This window comes from Cyclopterus lumpus, chromosome 14, assembly GCF_009769545.1.
Source record: "Cyclopterus lumpus isolate fCycLum1 chromosome 14, fCycLum1.pri, whole genome shotgun sequence".
NCBI classification, from domain to species: Eukaryota; Metazoa; Chordata; class Actinopteri; order Perciformes; family Cyclopteridae; genus Cyclopterus; species Cyclopterus lumpus.
The window spans coordinates 13,266,640-13,284,489 of NC_046979.1; the positions used below are offsets into that span (position 1 = coordinate 13,266,640).

The 17,850-nt window shown below is 43.2% G+C and overlaps 2 protein-coding genes across 3 annotated transcripts; both read left to right on the forward strand.

Moving 5' to 3' along the window:
* On the forward strand, nucleotides 1–2,015 carry LOC117743143 (claudin-3-like). Of its 2 annotated transcripts, XM_034550936.1 has the most exons (2): nucleotides 1–118; nucleotides 238–2,015. In XM_034550936.1, the coding sequence occupies exon 2, from the start codon at nucleotides 255–257 to the stop codon at nucleotides 822–824; it is 570 nt and encodes a 189-aa protein (XP_034406827.1). In that variant the 5' UTR covers nucleotides 1–118; nucleotides 238–254; the 3' UTR covers nucleotides 825–2,015. The 2 variants fall into 2 exon arrangements, with proteins under 2 accessions (XP_034406827.1, XP_034406826.1); XM_034550935.1 differs by having other exon boundaries at nucleotides 19–2,015.
* An 8,992-nt stretch (nucleotides 2,016–11,007) lies between these two features.
* Nucleotides 11,008–17,412, forward strand: abhd11 (abhydrolase domain containing 11). The gene is made up of 6 exons (XM_034550971.1): nucleotides 11,008–11,290; nucleotides 13,472–13,607; nucleotides 13,987–14,160; nucleotides 14,389–14,559; nucleotides 15,387–15,568; nucleotides 16,318–17,412. Exons 1-6 carry the CDS (start codon nucleotides 11,148–11,150, stop codon nucleotides 16,451–16,453), a joined length of 942 nt encoding a protein of 313 aa, XP_034406862.1. The 5' UTR covers nucleotides 11,008–11,147; the 3' UTR covers nucleotides 16,454–17,412.
* The last annotated feature ends 438 nt before the right edge of the window (nucleotides 17,413–17,850 follow it).

The following is a 17,850-nucleotide window of genomic DNA, read 5'->3' on the forward strand; positions in this document are numbered from 1 at the left end:
AGGAGCTCTTGTTTCTGTGGCGGCCTCTCATAGCAACATCACACCCTCTTACAGGTGCTCGCACTTTTCAAGGACGCCAGAACAACCGGGGAGAAGGACCTTCTCTGTAATCTGAAAGGTTTGTTGGAAAATCTCCATTTAAATTTAGTTCTGTCATCAGACCAAGAGCCAGCATGTCAATGGGCATGGAGATCGTGGGCATTGCCCTTGGAGTGATTGGTTTTATCATTGCAATAGTTACGTGCGCCCTGCCAATGTGGAGGGTGACGGCTTTCATCGGAGCCAACATCATCACTGCTCAGACCATCTGGGAGGGTTTATGGATGAACTGTGTGACCCAGAGCACCGGCCAGATGCAGTGCAAGATCTACGACTCGATGCTGGCCCTGCCACGGGAGCTGCAGGCCTCCCGAGCAATGATGATCATCGCCATCATACTCGGGGTGCTGGGGGTCATGATTTCCATTGTCGGGGCAAAGTGCACCAACTGCATCGAACACGAGTCGTCCAAAGCCAAAGTGATGATCATTGCTGGAATCTTCTTTATCCTCGGCGGCCTTTTGGTCCTCATCCCCGTTAGCTGGACGGCCAGCGTCATCATCCAGAATTTCTACAACCCGCTCCTGAGCAGCACGCAGAAGAGGGAGATTGGGGCATCGCTCTACATCGGCTGGGGGGCGGCCGCCCTGCTCCTGATTGGTGGGGCGATGCTGTGCAGCAGCTGCCCGCCAAAGGAGAAGAAGTACAAGCCGCCCCGGATGGCCTACACCGCCCCGCGCAGCACCAGTGCAGGTGGAGCGTACGACAGGAAAGACTATGTCTGAACACAAGTGTCTGAAAGTTTGATGTTTGTTTTTGTGTGTCTTTGTATTTTTTTGTCTAAAACCACAGGGTGAACCCCACAAAAAGACTCCGAAATGAAGATGTGTGTACAAATATAGAATTTTCTGCTTTATCTTTGAACTTTAAAGTTTTGCTCTGCTTCATGCAGCAGGTGTGTCTTGTTAAGGACGCTCCCATGTTCTGTATATGAACATTAGAGCCTGTTTTCCAGTGAATAATAACTTGTTGTATTTATGCTTTAACTTCTGTGGCATTTTCTGAATCTGAAACCCTTCTTCTCGAGTGTGTGTTGCTATCTCATTAGCTGTCGGCCTGCTGGTGTCGTGTTTCAGTGAAACCTTTATTTAAAATGGTGTGTGTCGCTGACAATGACGAGGAAAAGCTCGCTCTCATTTTACATAGATTTGAATGTGCGATTGTTCAGTGTGTGTCTGTATGTGTGTGTGTGTGTGTGTGTGTGTGTGTGTGTGTGTGCGTGTGTGTGTGTGTGTGTGTGCTTTGCATGTATATTTGCTTAGGAGAGTTTCTACTGAGATTGAAACTAAAGATGGATCCATGATATGGCCCCAGGTAGCAACGTTATCTCCCTCCTCACTGTTTACGGACATAGAAAAGACAGTTTCAGTTGTGACACAGAGACTTTTTATGTGTCTATACATGCACGTTTATTTTATATTTCAGTAATAAAATGTATTTGAAATGTATTCTAACACTCCACTGTGTGTGTAATAGATTTATATTGTTTTTAGTTTTTACATCTATCTTTATCATCTGATATCATCCGTATGATCTGCTGTCAAACAAAGAGCCAAAGGTCCTGTGTGTGTGTGAGTGTGTGTGTGTGTGTGTGCGTGCGTGTGCGTGTGTTTTTGTGTGTGTACGTGTGTGTGTGTGTGTGTGTGTTTGTGTGTGTCTGGGTGTGTGAGACAGCCTGAGGCAATATGACTACAGCTGTTTCAACATCAAAAGGATATGTTTTGTGATCTATATCTATCAAATATTTCATTAATGCATATCCATCTCCTGTTATTAGGATTGTGTGTTCACTTTAACATTATTTTATACTTTAGTGGCCAAACATTGTAAAAGAGCAGATTTATAATATAAATGCTTTGTTAAATGTTTAAATGTATAGGCTTGAATTTCAAATGTGTGGAAGATTTTAATAAAAGTCAAACTAAGAAGTATGTGGGTTGCTTCAGTTCTTTTTCATTGATCAAGAAAAGCGGATTTAGAGTTGAAGAATTTAGGAGAGATTTCACGAAGCATATGTGCCACCAACCAAACAAGCATCAGTCAAATAGTTTAAAAAGCTTAAAGTAGGGTTGGGCTTTGGGAGTTGGGCTCTTTGTTTAGCCAGCGTTACGGGTGAGTTTATTCATCTCTCAGTTTAGCTCTTAATAATGCTTCGGTGGAGCATTGTAGGCTTTGTTTTGGCTGCCATACACCTGTCAAAGAGTTCAGCCTGAAAACTAAAACAGAAAAAGAATTACGCAACCTTGTCCCAATAGTTTTGACAAAAAAATATTTTTGAATATTTGACAAACTGATAAACAACTTATTGAACTACAAATGTACAAGTCTAATGTAAATGTAATACTTAGTTTTTACATATTAGTTCTAAAATTAAAATAATAATAAGTAGATATTGCTAATCAATTAATATGAATTAAACCATAATGTTGTTGTGTCACTGTTGGGTAGGTACAACAGGATGTGGTTGAATGACTAATACATATCAACATTGTCTTTGTTGATGAGTCAGGAAACATCACATGAGGGTTTAAACTAGAGACAACATTTCACAGCCTTGTAATGTAAATGTAAATAAATAAATGTAAAATAAATATATAAAAACAAATGCACTTAATTAGCCTTCAAAGGCCGTTCTCGACCATCACATCCACACACCTCGCCATTCCCCGGTAATCACAAAGACCATGTTGACAGAAATAAGTGCTAAATGGTGTCAATAACCTTTATTAGATGAAGTATAAAGAGTGAGATAGTCAACACAAGATGGGCATTATTTGAAGTCATTATTGTTGTTAATCGCAAGTCACGTGACTCGTTTGACATTTCCTGTTTTGTTATCTACCCTAACTTCCTGTGAAGACGGAAGTTTATTTAGTTTGGGGTGAGAATCTGTTGCAACCTCCTCTGTCCATAGAATAATCTCTGTCCACTAATATACAAGAAAGTCACCAATCATGGTATGCATGTTGGCTGGTTGGTTAGTTAACTGGAATGGCATTTTTTCACAATTGTTTAAAAATGTATTACATGAATAATGAAAAAATCCATTAGTAACATGTTAGTGCTAACAAACGAACCTAAATTCCAGTATCATCCCTGCGTGTACGATACAAACATTGCTCCATAGCGCTCCTAGTGGTCAAAACACGGGGTACCTTTAATGAGCTTAAGCATACATTCAAATAATTAAATATGAAGGAAAAATAAGAAATAAAACAAGGGATTTCATCACTGCATTGTAGATCCGTAGCTGAACAAAGTGAGAACTAGAGCTGAATGACATGGCAGAAAAAAGGAGTTATGACAAGAGAATAAAGGCCACTGAGTCCACAGATGTTATTGATTGAACATTTGAATGTCAACTTCTCTTTCCAGCAGGAACACGTGAAGTGTTGACAGTTGATTTCTGACAAACAAGATGAGGACCCAAAAGCAAAGTCCAACAGGTACCTGATAGAGACTCTAGAAAGTATGAGCCCAGGTTATCACAGATTTCTTTAACCTTGCTGACTGATGGATTGTAAAGTTGTGTAAAGCAGATAAACTATCTGTTGCAAACTCTTCATCAGCCGTGGGTCAAAAAACATTTTAGATATTATTATTCATTACAAAGCCTAAAGGAGTCAGAGGAGATGTGGTTACTACCACACAAGGTGTAAGATAAGATAAGCAAAAACACAATAATCTATATATCAATTTCACATCACATTTTAGTGATAGAAAATATTCTCTTTTTTTGTGGATGTTTGTAGCATAAATTTGCTCTAAATCTTCTATTTTGAAATAAAGATGCAGGTCTCTCTGGTAATAAGGAATGCTGTGATCCATCAGAGACAAAGCTTTGCCCCACCAGTGGCTACATTTGGCATTGCGTCTGGTGTGATCGCATCGCAAGAGGGTCTCCAGTTTTGAGATGAGGTCGTTGTGCGCTGACTTCAGTTTCCTGAAAGCAGAACATTCCTTTCCTCGATGCTGATCATTCTGAAGCTTTTATCAGGAAGTCTTTTATGACTTAATGACTGAAAAGTCTTCAAACTATTTATATCTGTAAATACAGATAAATCTGAGCTGTTGTGAAATACTAAAATAGTGACTAATTGGGCAGACATATTTTGGTATTACCGTTTATATCACAACACAGATATAAAATAAATACTCACTCCGTTTTGATATCAGGATACTGACATCCTGTCAGAGAAATAACTTTTCCAGGAAAATGTATTTATGTTAATATATATACATAAACATTTAGAAATATAAATGCCACAATATACAAAGAAAAGGCCCCTTAGATTTATTATGTCCATATTTGCAATTTGTTAAAACAGTAAGGTCAATATCATACACTAGTGGAGTTTAGCTTTTTTAAATAAACATCTCGACCTTTCTCGCCATTCATTAATATTAAGGCCCTTTTTAAAAAAAACTGTGTTATGTGCAGCTTGGAACACAGGACCCAAACGCCGTCAACGATGGAAAAGCAACCTTTATTGCTAAACAGGATTCCAAAAAACCAGGATACAAAACATGCACACAAGATCTTCCACGATCTAGACAAGACGAACCGACAAAGGGGAATGACATGAACAGGACTTAAATACAGAGGGCTGGTGCAGGTGATTGGACACAGGAGGAAACAATCAGGAACAGGGCAGACAATCACAGGGACAGGAAGTGAAGAGAAACAGAGGACACGAGAGACAAGGACTTCAAAATAAGACAGGAAACACGAAACAACACTACAGATCCTGACATAACCCCCCCCTCAAGGGGCGGATTCCAGACGACCCAACACAGTCCCCCAGGGTGGGTGGAGGGGAGCCGGAGGCGGGACCAAAAGCCTGGCAGAAGAAGTCCGGGGGACGGGCCGGAGGACGACCACCAGGAGGACTGACCTGCTCCGGAGGACGGGCAGGAGGACGGCCACCAGGAGGACTGACCTGCTCCGGGGGACGGGCAGAAGGGCGACCACCAGGCGGACGGAAGGGCTCTGGGGGACGGACAGGAGGATGGCCACCAGGCACATAGACCTGCTCCGGGGGACGGGCAGAAGGACGGTCACCAGACGGACAGACGGACTCCGGAAAACCGGGCTCAGGGGAACCGGGCTCTGGAGCCGTAGGTCGTGTCAAAGGAAGCGGCCAGGGTGGCGACCGAACACAGGGAGCCTGAGTCGGCCGGGGCGGCGACGTGACCCGGGGAACTGGGGTCTGCCGGGGCGGCGACGTGACCCGGGGAATCGGGGTCTGCCGGGGCGGCGACAGGACAAGGGGAGCCGGGGACGGCCGGGGCGGCGACGGGACACGAGGAGCCGGGGTCGGCCGGGGCGCCGACGGGACACGAGGAGCTGGGATCGGCCGAGGCGCCGACGGGACACGAGGAGCTGGGGTCGGCCGAGGCGCCGACGGGACACGAGGAGCTGGGGTCGGCCGGGGCGCCGACGGGACACAGGGAGCTGGGGTCGGCCGGGGCGCCGACAGGACACGGGGAGCTGGAGTCGGCCGGGGCGCCGACAGGACACGAGGAGCTGGGATCGGCCGAGGCGCCGACAGGACACGGGGAGCTGGAGTCGGCCGGGGCGCCGACAGGACACGAGGAGCTGGGATCGGCCGGGGCGACGACAGGACACGAGGAGCTGGGATCGGCCGAGGCGCCGACGGGACACGAGGAGCTGGGGTCGGCCGAGGCGCCGACGGGACCGCATCGGCAGGAACCGGCGGGGACTGCGGCCGAAGCAGGACCCTGTCTAACGCCTGGAGGGACTCCATCATGTCCCGGAAAGCGTCCTGGGACAAGGCAAAGGAAGCAAGGGCCGGCCGGAAGTCCAATAGGTCCCAGGAAGTTGGGGTTGGCCGGAACACGGAGGCGGCAACAGGAACAGGCGAGGGCTGCAGCACGGAGGCGACTGCGGGAACCGGAGTAGTCTGCGGCACAGAGGCGGCAGCCGGAACCCTCCACCGACGCGGTCCGGAGGTTTGCGCCCCCCACTCCGGGGCTGGGCCTGGGTGACCTCTGCCCCTGGGGCTACGAGGCCCCCCATAAGCCAAACGGGTCCCGTTGAAGGGGTCTGGTGCCGAGACCCTATGGGGGTTGTAGTTCCCCTTCTGGAGGCTACGAGGGCCCCCATAGGCCAAGCGGGTCCCTTCGAAGGGGTTTGGTGCCGAGACCCTATGGGGGTTGTAGTTCCCTTTCTGGAGGCTACGAGGGCCCCCATAGGCCAAGCGGGTCCCTTCGAAGGAGTTGTAGGCTGGGTCCATTCTTGGTCGGTTCGTTCTGTTATGTGCAGCTTGGAACACAGGACCCAAACGCCGTCAACGATGGAAAAGCAACCTTTATTGCTAAACAGGATTCCAAAAAACCAGGATACAAAACATGCACACAAGATCTTCCACGATCTAGACAAGACGAACCGACAAAGGGGAATGACATGAACAGGACTTAAATACAGAGGGCTGGTGCAGGTGATTGGACACAGGAGGAAACAATCAGGAACAGGGCAGACAATCACAGGGACAGGAAGTGAAGAGAAACAGAGGACACGAGAGACAAGGACTTCAAAATAAGACAGGAAACACGAAACAACACTACAGATCCTGACAAACTGAATATCTCGGAATACAATCTAAATGAAAACATATTGGTTAAAATAGTCATTGAAACTGTCCCAGCGCACCAGTGAAAGCAGAAGTATCAGAGAAGCAGAAGTTAAGATCCTTTGTATTGTAAACCAGCAGTGACCCGTCACTGATACCAGGAGAGGCCAGTGTGAGTCAACACTCTTCAACACTCCTGTTGAAGTACATTTATTCAACCTGTTCAACTTCTGTGATCTTCACTTTGGTTTAAAGATTCTGAATGTTTTTGGGACGACAGTCTGCACTCAATGTTACACTTTGGGTTGTTTGTGGCTACACATCATGACTTAATACACGACAGCGTCATATTTCATTGGAGGTTTATGTGACAGTTTAGTAAATGATCATACACAGCTTCTTCTGCTGAAACAGTGTTTAAGATTTCATCGTCTCGCTCTGTGGTTTATAAAGTTTACTCAATATAAAATAAATGACTCCCCGTATTATCCCTCTCTAGTACTTTCCTTTGTATGGACTGTTGCTTAAATACAGTATGTGTATTGGTTATTACAGTGTACTATACTATCGGGTGCGTATATATTATGTAGTAGATATCAATTAGAAAAGATGTTATTTTATTTTATTTGTAGGGTGCTTTTCAAACATCTGTCCAGACAACTGGTGAAAAGTATCCTTTTGTTCTTTTAGTTAACTATTGTCCCGGTCCAATAACATGAAATGAAATAGAAACATGCTGCATATATGGGACAATTTAAGAGTGTCAACTAAAAGAGCATCATTGTTTTGATTAATCAGTCTCTATGAAAATAAAGTCCAAGTTTTCTGTCTCCATATCTCTTCACAATAGACAATCTACCCCTATATATGTACATGTATGTATTAGGAACAACAACAAGTCAATCCTCCATTATAAGTTTGGTAGTCAAACTGGGCAAATATACTTTTCATTTACTTTCTTCATAGAATGAGATGTTTAAATCAATCCTGATGTTTTTCTTATAGTTAAAAAACTAGAAAAAACCACATCACTGACCTGCTTGTCATGCGTGTGTGCGTGTGCATGCACTTTGAAAAGAGCAGGTTGAGAACAAAGACTGTCGTTGCTGTGCTCGGTGTAGCATGAAGAAGAGCTGACGTTGGCTGTCTGCTGCTCAGCTTCATTACACCGTCAAGAAGTAACACCACAGTACTCAGGGACGGAGGGCAGAGGTGACATGTCAGCCACCTTCAAGTCAAATGGAAGGACAACTATAACTTTAAACAATCTCTGTCTAACTTTACAATGGTTTTATTCAATATTCAGTCATAAACAGTCTTTTGATTTGTGTTCTAAACAATTGGCCTCCTTCCTCTCCTGCATAAAGCCATTTACATTTTTTTTAATTGTAGTTTTAAATGGATATGGCTCATATATTGTATGTATTTCGTCATATTTTTAATTGTATAAACACTAAATCGGGTTGCAATTTTCCAACTGGTTGTTAATACAAAGCAGTTAGAACTAACTTAAATATATATTTTTTTTATTAAATCCAGCATTTAAAATAATTGAATCAATTAAGATTCAAGATATTGTTGACATGGGTCCATTGGCATTAGAAACATGGTGCTGGTTCTATGTAATACTTGGTTTAAGGAAAACTGGAGCTTTGGCACAATGTTGAATGGAAAAAAATCCACCAATTCCCATTTCTCCTCAGTTGAATGTGTACTGTGCGCTCCCCCCGGCCTCTGTCTCATGCAGTCACTATGGTGACAGCTCACAGCAGGCTTTATCCCAGCAGACACCTCTCCCATAGCAATGCATGTTTGCAAGGGAGGCCAGGCTCTCCGGGCCCATAGTCTGCTTGTTTGTATGTTCCTGCACATGACAAGAGCTGTGCACATAAGCACTATACAAAATAATACAAAACAAGTTATAAAATACAATACACATAAGTAAACTCTCCTGATGTACAGTGTGAAACCATATGCAAAGCAGCAGCAGTCCCAAACATAACGTGGGGTTTTAGCTTTTTTCACAATGCAGGAGCAGCTTGTTGAGTTAAACATCGACCACTACAGACGTGTGGGTACTCTCCAAGGCAATGAAAGACCTGATTATCTACGGCCAGCTGTTCTTACAGTGGGAGCAGCTCCATTCAGTGCATTAAGGTTGTCATTTTGTTGAGGAAGAGAAGTTGTAGCCCACATCGTGCCGCTCTGGCGCCACCTAGTGGCTCAACAAAGCAACGTGTATATTTGCACTTTGGTGCTGCTTTTTCCTCCTCTTTTATTGTCCAAATGCAAAGTGCATGCATATAAGAAAGAACGTGTGTTGACTACAACCATATTTAACAAATCAAAAATCAAAATCCATGTCTAGGGTCGTTTGAAATTAACATAAACCAAATAAGGCTATGAAAAAACTTATTATACAGAGCATATGACCCTGAGATCAGAAAACCCTTTTCAGAAAACATTTTGGTCAGAGAATAGAACCCTGAGGTCAGAGCATAGAACATTTTGGTCAGAGCATAGAACCCTGAGGTCAGAGCATAGAACCATGAGGTCAGAGAATAGAAGCCTGAGGTCAAAGAATAGAACCTTGAGGTCAGAAAATATAGAACATTTTGGTCAGAGCATAGAACCATGTGGTCAGAGAATAGAACATGTTTGTCAGAGCATAGAACCCTGAGGTCAGAACCTTGAGGTCAGAACATATATAACATTTTGGTCAGAGCATAGAACCCTGAGGTCAGAGCATAGAACCATGAGGTCAGAGCATAGAACCATGAGGTCAGAGAATAGAAGCCTGAGGTCAAAGAATAGAACCTTGAGGTCAGATAATATAGAACATTTTGGTCAGAGCATAGAACCATGTGGTCAGAGAATAGAACATGTTTGTCAGAGCATAGAACCCTGAGGTCAGAACCTTGAGGTCAGAAAATAGAACATTTTGGTCAGAGCATAGAACCCTGAGGTCAGAACCTTGAGGTCAGAACATATATAACATTTTGGTCAGAGCATAGAACCCTGAGGTCAGAGCATAGAACCATGAGGTCAGAGCATAGAACCATGAGGTCAGAGAATAGAACCCTGAGGTCAGAACATAGAACCATGAGGTCAGAGCATAGAACCATGAGGTCAGAGCATAGAACCATGAGGTCAGAGAATAGAACCCTGAGGTCAGAACATAGAACCATGAGGTCAGAGCATAGAACCATGAGGTCAGAGCATAGAACCATGAGGTCAGAGAATAGAAGCCTGAGGTCAAAGAATAGAACCTTGAGGTCAGAAAATATAGAACATTTTGGTCAGAGCATACAACCCTGAGGTCAGAGAATATAACATGTTTGTCAGAGCATAGAACCCTGAGGTCAGAACCTTGAGGTCAGAAAATAGAACATTTTGGTCAGAGCATAGAACCCTGAGGTCAGAGCATAGAACCATGAGGTCAGAACATATAGAACATTTTGGTCAGAGCATAGAACCCTGAGGTCAGAACCTTGAGGTCAGAACATATATAACATTTTGGTCAGAGCATAGAACCCTGAGGTCAGAGGATAGAACCATGAGGTCAGAGCATATAACCATGAGGTCAGAGAATAGAAGCCTGAGGTCAAAGAATAGAACCTTGAGATCAGAAAATATAGAACATTTTGGTCAGAGCATAGAACCCTGAGGTCAGAGCATAGAACCATGAGGTCAGAGAATAGAACCCTGAGGTCAGAGTATAGAACCATGAGGTCAGAGAATAGAACCACGAGGTCAGAGAAAGAACCCTAGTCAGAGAATATAACATTTTGGTCAGAGAATAGAACCGTGAGGTCAGAACCTTGAGGTCAGAGAATATAACATTTTGGTCAGAGAATAGAACCCTGATGTCAGAGAATATAACATTTTGGTCAGAGAATAGAACCGTGAGGTCAGAACCTTGAGGTCAGAGAATAGAACATTTTGGTCAGAGAATAGAACCCTGATGTCAGAGAATAGAACATTTGGTCAGAGCATAGAACCCTGAGGTGAGAGCATACATATACAGTATATATACACAACATTATATATTTGTATGTATATATATACATAAAAATATATAACATAAATATATATATATACATAAAAATATACCAATATATACATAAAAATATACCAGAAATATACCATTATACCATTATACCATTATTTATATATATATATATATATAATGGTATATTTTTGTGACAGGGTTATGCGCATAATACAGCATAATACAGCCTGACAGACTAAACTCAGGGAAATACGCATTAGAAAATATTGTGCGTGGTACGTCATGACGCAGCATCAGCTGTTCACAGACCGAAGCGAAGCTCCCTTCAATCTCCTCGACCTCCGGGCGCTCCGTGCTCACTCTCTGAGTCTCCGCTGTCATTGTGGCCGTTTTGAAACGCACATGCGGTTCGTCGATCGCCCGGTAACGGAGTATAAGCTGCGATGAGTGCTTTCTGCCGCCTGCTCCACAGAGGACTGCTCAGGCTGCGGCCGTCATGCCGCTTGTTCCCCGGTCAGCAGGACGTGTGTGGGGGGGCCCCGGTGGCCCCGGTGGCTCTCACGGTCCGGGCAGCGAGCTCATCCAGGTATCCCTGCTAGCTCCCCGGCTAACTGATGCCCTCTGTGCGGTGTGATGGTGCTGCGTGGACGGCTCGATGTTTATCTTTTAACGCGGCCGGTTCCGTTGGAAAGGATTCTCCGTGTCTTTGTTTCTCTATGAGCTAACATGACCGTTAACTTTATACAGTTTACACAAATGACATTCAGACGGTTAGCAAGAGGCGTCACCGCAGTAGCGCGATATCAAAAGGGGGGCTTTAGTTATGGATTATATGTCTCACGCTTTATTGTATTTGGGTATTATACAAGACGATGATTGGAGTCATATTTAGTGATGCTACATGTACGCTAAGCTGCCAAACCTAGCTAAAATGAATGCTGTCTAATACGACCCCTCTTTCAATAAATCCTATATTTATGTGACACTGGGAGGTTTCTGTTGGAACTGGTTTCAACCTAATGTCTGTGATATTGATTTTATACTGAGAAAAGTGTCCACCACATTACTGTTGAGGGGTAGTCAATCTCATATATTAGCAGAGGGGAGTGTACTACAATATTATAATGCACTGGTATTCTAAAGACGGTGTACTCCTGCAAAAGTACTTACAATGTACTAAAGTAGTTTAGTTAAATTGTATGTATACAATGTGATGTAAAACTACTGTTAAATTAAGGAGTAGGCTACAAACTAGATTGCATTAAATATCAACTTGTACACAAATTGAACATCAGCAACAAGTCCCATTTCGTCCAAACAGACGGGCCCTCTAGTCTGTGCAGACAACTGATGCATTATACATAAAATGTGTATTTCAAATATACAACTGCCTTTTTGTGTGGCCTCACAATAATTAAATCAGACAAATCTTTGGACAAGCAGATGTTGCACAGTTTTAACACACACACACACACACACACACACGCCACTACGTCTTGCCATAGTCATCTTCAGAGTTCAGCAGTGTGTTGTTGGACTTACTTGTCTTTTATTATTCTATCTTTATTTAAAAGGGACCATGTACAGTTAAAACAATGACGTCTGAATGACGGACTCGAGGCACTTCACAATCTGGTTCAACTTCTCTACTCGTTCATTGACTCAAAGCATAATGTCTCCAGTCCGCTCCTCAAACTATCGTGTTCAAGCATCAGGGTTTAACCGTTCCAAACAGCAGAGTCCTCACCGAAGGTGCTGAGGTACAATCCTGCTGAGTAGAACCACACCCTGTATGTGATCCTTCATTTAACTGCGCTGGAATGGGCCCAGACCCGTGAACTGGGCAGCCCGTGAATGCAGACATTTCTAAAGTAACATTTCCGCAGTGTCACCGCTCTGAAGGTGGAGGAGCTTCGCCCTACTGCGGCTTCTTGGCTGCAGCTGCTGATTTATCGTGTGACTTTTGTTCTCACTCTGTAACAGGTGCAACTTGATATGGAGCGAGAAACAACACCTGTGATGAACTGGGCGAAGTAAAAGTAGAATTACCGATGTTGGTCTACAAGTAAACAATGAGCGACTTTGATACAGTAACAAGAGTAAATGTAAAGTGTTGCTTCCACCCCAGTTTATCAGCAACTGTCATTTGCATTGTTCACTATTTTGTCCCATTTTAAAGACCGAGTAAGTAAACGAAGGATCCAAAAAATACTGAGCAGATTCATTAATAATGTTCGTCACAACCCTAATAGAGTTGCGTCAACACCTTTTACCTTCAAATCTTGAATATTAAAGCTTCACATAAGACTGTTTATAGAGTTTATATACGTATTCTGTAGGTGCTAATGTAGCCCATCTAGAGTGGAACATTTACATTAGCAGTCAATGACTTTTCCAAATTATACACAAATGTTAAGTGATTTATTTATTCATTAAAAACCTATTTAAACATTTAAAAACAACGTTTCTCTACTACACGTGGGTTTTCCTAATGTTGAACCAGTATATTCAGAACAGTTGCAAATAGACACGTCACATGCCATTGAACAATGATGGCACTGCCTTCTTCTCTTTGAATAGTATCCCTTTTATATCCTGTTTTAATCCGTCAATGTAGGCGAACAAGGTGCTCTGCAAATATGTGGAAGCAATTAAGACAGCATTTCCCCCTTCCTACCAGATTAATCAGTTTTCAGAGTGTTGTAACTTGTATGTATTACTGTTCCTGTAGTTGTGACATATCTCACACACTTTTTCTGTCCCTCAGCCCGGTGAACTTGACCTATGATGTCTTCGATGGGAAGGGGGACAGCACTCCCCTGGTGTTTCTTCACGGCCTTTTTGGCAGCAAATCTAACTTCCACTCAATAGCGAAGTCCTTGGTGCAGCGCACAGGCCGAAAGGTAATGCAGTGATGAAGACATCATGCCCGTCTGTGTTATTACACCAAAAACAATGCACCTTTATGTGTTTGAGTTTGTTCTCAGCAGCCTGACAATAGCACTCTTACGAAAGCAGGCATTGGAATGCACAATCGACCAGTGTGCTGAAGTCATGTGATACAACTCCTCACCAGTCTGCACAGTTGTAATACATACTGAGAGATAATCTGCCCTCTGGCTTGCTGGAGGAAACTCATCACCTAATGTGCACAATACGGTGTTTGTTTGTGTTGCCAAAGCCTAAAAAAAACCAATACAGCTGACGTAAAAGTGTTTTTGTTTCTGCTCTGTTGGCTCTTTCCCCGATTCCAAGTGTCCTAACTGTCCTTTGTCCAGTTAGGTGCTGACTGTAGATGCCCGTAACCATGGCAACAGCCCTCACAGTTTGGAGCTGTCCTATGAAGCGATGACCAATGATTTGAAGCACCTCCTCGCCCAGCTGCACATTGAGAAGTGTGTCCTCATCGGCCACAGCATGGGAGGGAAAACGGCCATGACGACCGCCCTGTCGCAGGTTAGCAGCCGAGAGAAGTCACCATGACTTAATGATGGCGCTGCAGTCCTCCTGCTGGATGTCACCTGAGCTTTCCCACTTTACATCCCTGTCCTCTCTGAACCTTATAATCCTCATCTGGTCTTCATGCCACAACTAGCTGTCCGGTTTCCATTTTCTCATTGATTTTCCCCCAATCGCATCTCTCTCCCGATCGGTTCACACCAATCTATCTGTCTCTGTTTGCAGTCTGGTTTAGTGGAGAGGCTGGTGGTAGTGGACATCAGTCCAGCCCAGACCACCACACGCACCAACTTTCGCTATTACATCCAGGCCATGCAGGAGGTGAAGATCTCCAGCGACATCCCACGCTCCACCGCCAGGAGGATGGCTGAGGATCAGCTGCGCAGTTTAGTCAAGGTCAGGACTCTGCTCACCCCTCGTAGTTTGAAGATGGCTTTAACTATTCTGTCTAGAACTTTATGAATTTTATATATTATATTATATTGTGTGTGTGTGTGTATTTATCTGATGTTTGGTCCCGAGCTGGAAGCCTATAGTTTTTATCATATAGTTGTTAGAGCTGCCTGCTGAAGTCAAAACAACAACATTCTAGCAGTGAGAGTGAAACAAAACAGTTAAGTTGTGCGCTGTAAAACCAAAATGATGAGCTGAAAGTTGTGAGTGACAATGCCACGTTGGCAGACACTTCTCTGTGATCTCGTCTCTACAAACAACCCCCTTCACATACAAGTAGTCGTGTGATCCATTGTTAAAGGAGCAAGATATTGAGAGCGTTTCCATTGGCTGTCAGTGGCTCTTACCATGGCGACAGTAAGCCAACGGCCCACAGCAAACAGGGTTAACGTTGTGTATCTGGGGGGGTTCTACCCTTCTATGTTGACGCTGTCGGTCAGGAACAGCGTCATTAGCTGTGACCTCCGTATGAGAGCGGTGAGTTAGCCAGTGAGACATGCGTGAACATGCACTAAAAGCATGCGTGGCCCATGTAAACTAAGCAAGGATAGCTTGCATAATAAGAGAGAGTGACGTCATTCTCTGCTCAGGTAGACACTACTCCATTATATCTAGATACTAGTTGTTTGTTGCTATATTAATGCTCTGAATGTCAAATACAGATTCTTTAATATAAAAATCTGGATTGTAGCTGCTTTAAAGTCAAGCTGTGAAACAAAAAAACTGATTTGTTTTTAAAACAGTCTCATCACTAACTTTGCCTCCCTCAGGAGCGCTCAGTGCGTCAGTTCCTGCTCACTAACCTGGTGGAACAGAATGGCCACTATGCCTGGAGGGTCAACCTGGAGGCCATCGCAGCGCACCTTGAAGACATCATGAGCTTCCCCAGCTTTGACACAGTCTATGACAGACCTACATTGTTTTTGGGTGGAGCCAGTTCTGCTTATATCAGGTATGAAACACCACAGACGGATGGCTTATTTTTTTTTATGGGACGCAATGTTTTTACATTTATTGCTGCGCAACGTTTCCATCAATCAGATTAAGCCACAAACGGAACTAACAATCACATTCATATATTTTTTTTAAATATATTTTTTATATATACTGGTTTTCACGCAGATCCTCAGACAAAACCAACGAGGAACTCAAACTATAAACTGTACGGTGTCACGCAATTGAGTTCTGTGGAGGATCGTTTCACACTGCGTGGCTTGTTCCAGGGTTGTGATTGGATAATTCAAAGATTGTGGGCGTTTACCGTTGGAAGCATGAATGAACTCTTGAAAGTTGATTTAAATTGTTCACATACATACGAATAATTTAAATCAACTTTCAAGAGTTAATTCTCACGTACAGACACATATTTTTTTAAATGATGGCAATCTGCAACAGGTGACCAAAACTGGAAAGTATTTCCCCATAAATATAAACTGCATACATATACAATAAAAGAAACATAATGACAATAAATGTACAGTTTAACCAGGTAAAATAATAATAATAATGTCTACACGCCTGATAAAATGATAAGTCACTCATTAATTTTAATTTATACTGGATGCAACCCCATGTGTGAACACACCAGCTGTGTTTCATCGTTCACTGTTCATCTTCCTCGTGTCTCTTTTTCCCCTGACACCGCCTCGTTTTGCTTGATATTCTAATGTCTCCTCCCCCGTGTCTTCACTCCTGATCCAGCTCCGACGATTACCCAGAAATCCAGAGGCTGTTCCCTAACGCTGACATCCAGTACATCCCAGATGCGAGCCACTGGATCCACGCAGATAAACCCTTAGATTTCATCAGCTCCATCAGCTCCTTCCTCCAGTCCTAGCTGCCTCCTGCCTCCGCCTCAGGACCTTTTCAATGCTCAGCACTCCTGAGCGAGCCCTCACTGAAAATGACGGTTAGTATTCTGCAGCCTCAGCAAGAGCAAGTGGAGTCATGAATTATGCTAATATTTGCCAACACTGGACCAAACGTACCCTTTACAGCAGCCAATCCTCCTCCTAACAATATTAGTGTAGCGTAGCGTAGGAGAACAATTCTTTTGTTTTCTGCTAGACGCGTAGTCTTACCAGATTGGCTGGTTCTTAGATGTGTCATCATTGATTTATTGGTCAGTAGGTAGACAATATATACTTTAATGGGGCTGTTTTGGAGGTGATGTACTAATCCAAAGACACTCTCATTTGCAGAGTGCTTTCTTTATGTTATGCCAGTAGGAATCGCAGCGTTAGGCCAAGTATAATCCGGGACTGCTGAGGTGGACACGCAGTAAGATGGTTGGATAATTCAGTTTTGACAGCACTGGAATAGAAGAAATACTGTATGAGAAGCTGAGTTAAGAATATTATGAGCAAAAGATGTTTCTTTGCCGAGGGAGTTTGTTGTTGTGTCAGGTTTGACTCTGCAGAGAGGCTGTATACAGACTTTACGTGTACAGATGGTTTGTTGTAGAGACTTATTTTGATGTTGATAATTGTGATGTATATTCAATATTTTGGCCTGGAACTATTTCTCAAGGTCCTGTGTACCTGCTGGACGTCAGAGATGAGGATTTACAGGTCAATGACTCAAGGTCACCGAGGTTATATTTTTATGGCAAGATAATCTATAATCTATAAACATATTCTATGAAAACCAATCTGTTTCCTGAATATCTCAGGTTAAAAGTGGATATGCTAATTATTAAACGATTATACTCTTCTCCTGTCTGTCAATAAGCCGTGGTAATGTAGTTATGTCTTTGTATTTGTCCACACAGTATTTTGATTAAACATGTTTTACCGATTTATTATCTGTATCTCACTTATCTTTACAACTAAAGGCAAGGCTATATGGGTATCTCACAAGTATATGCTGCAGCAATGTATGTTGTTATCTAATCTTAATAGTGTAATAATATTATTTATGTTTCCTTTGTTTGGAGCAGGCCAGTCCAGTCGTGAAACTGCCATCTGTATGAATAAGCAGGGTGTCGTAAATGTGTGCCTCTTTTGTCAAGAGCTCCTTTTCCATTTCTGTAAGACTTAATAAGAAAAATGTTAAAAGAAACTTTTATTCTTCAAAAATAACTAGCAGACTTTCGATTGGCAGCTGGGTTGCCTGTTCTGTGTGAATTTTCTCACAAGGAAGCATAACAGATGAGGGTGTATCCCTTCATGGCGCTAGATGTTTACAACAATCAGTGTTTTATGTTTGTTGGATGTGAATACAGAAGTCTGAAAT

Coding starts and splice junctions, on each gene's coding strand:
- abhd11 (XM_034550971.1), top strand. CDS start 11,148: ATGAGTGCTTTCTGCCGCCTGCTCCACAGAGGACTGCTCAGGCTGCGG. Junction 13,608..13,986: donor TGCAGCGCACAGGCCGAAAG/GTAATGCAGTGA, acceptor TTGTCCAGTTAG/GTGCTGACTGTAGATGCCCG. Junction 14,560..15,386: donor AGCTGCGCAGTTTAGTCAAG/GTCAGGACTCTG, acceptor TGCCTCCCTCAG/GAGCGCTCAGTGCGTCAGTT.
- LOC117743143 (XM_034550935.1), top strand. CDS start 174: ATGTCAATGGGCATGGAGATCGTGGGCATTGCCCTTGGAGTGATTGGT.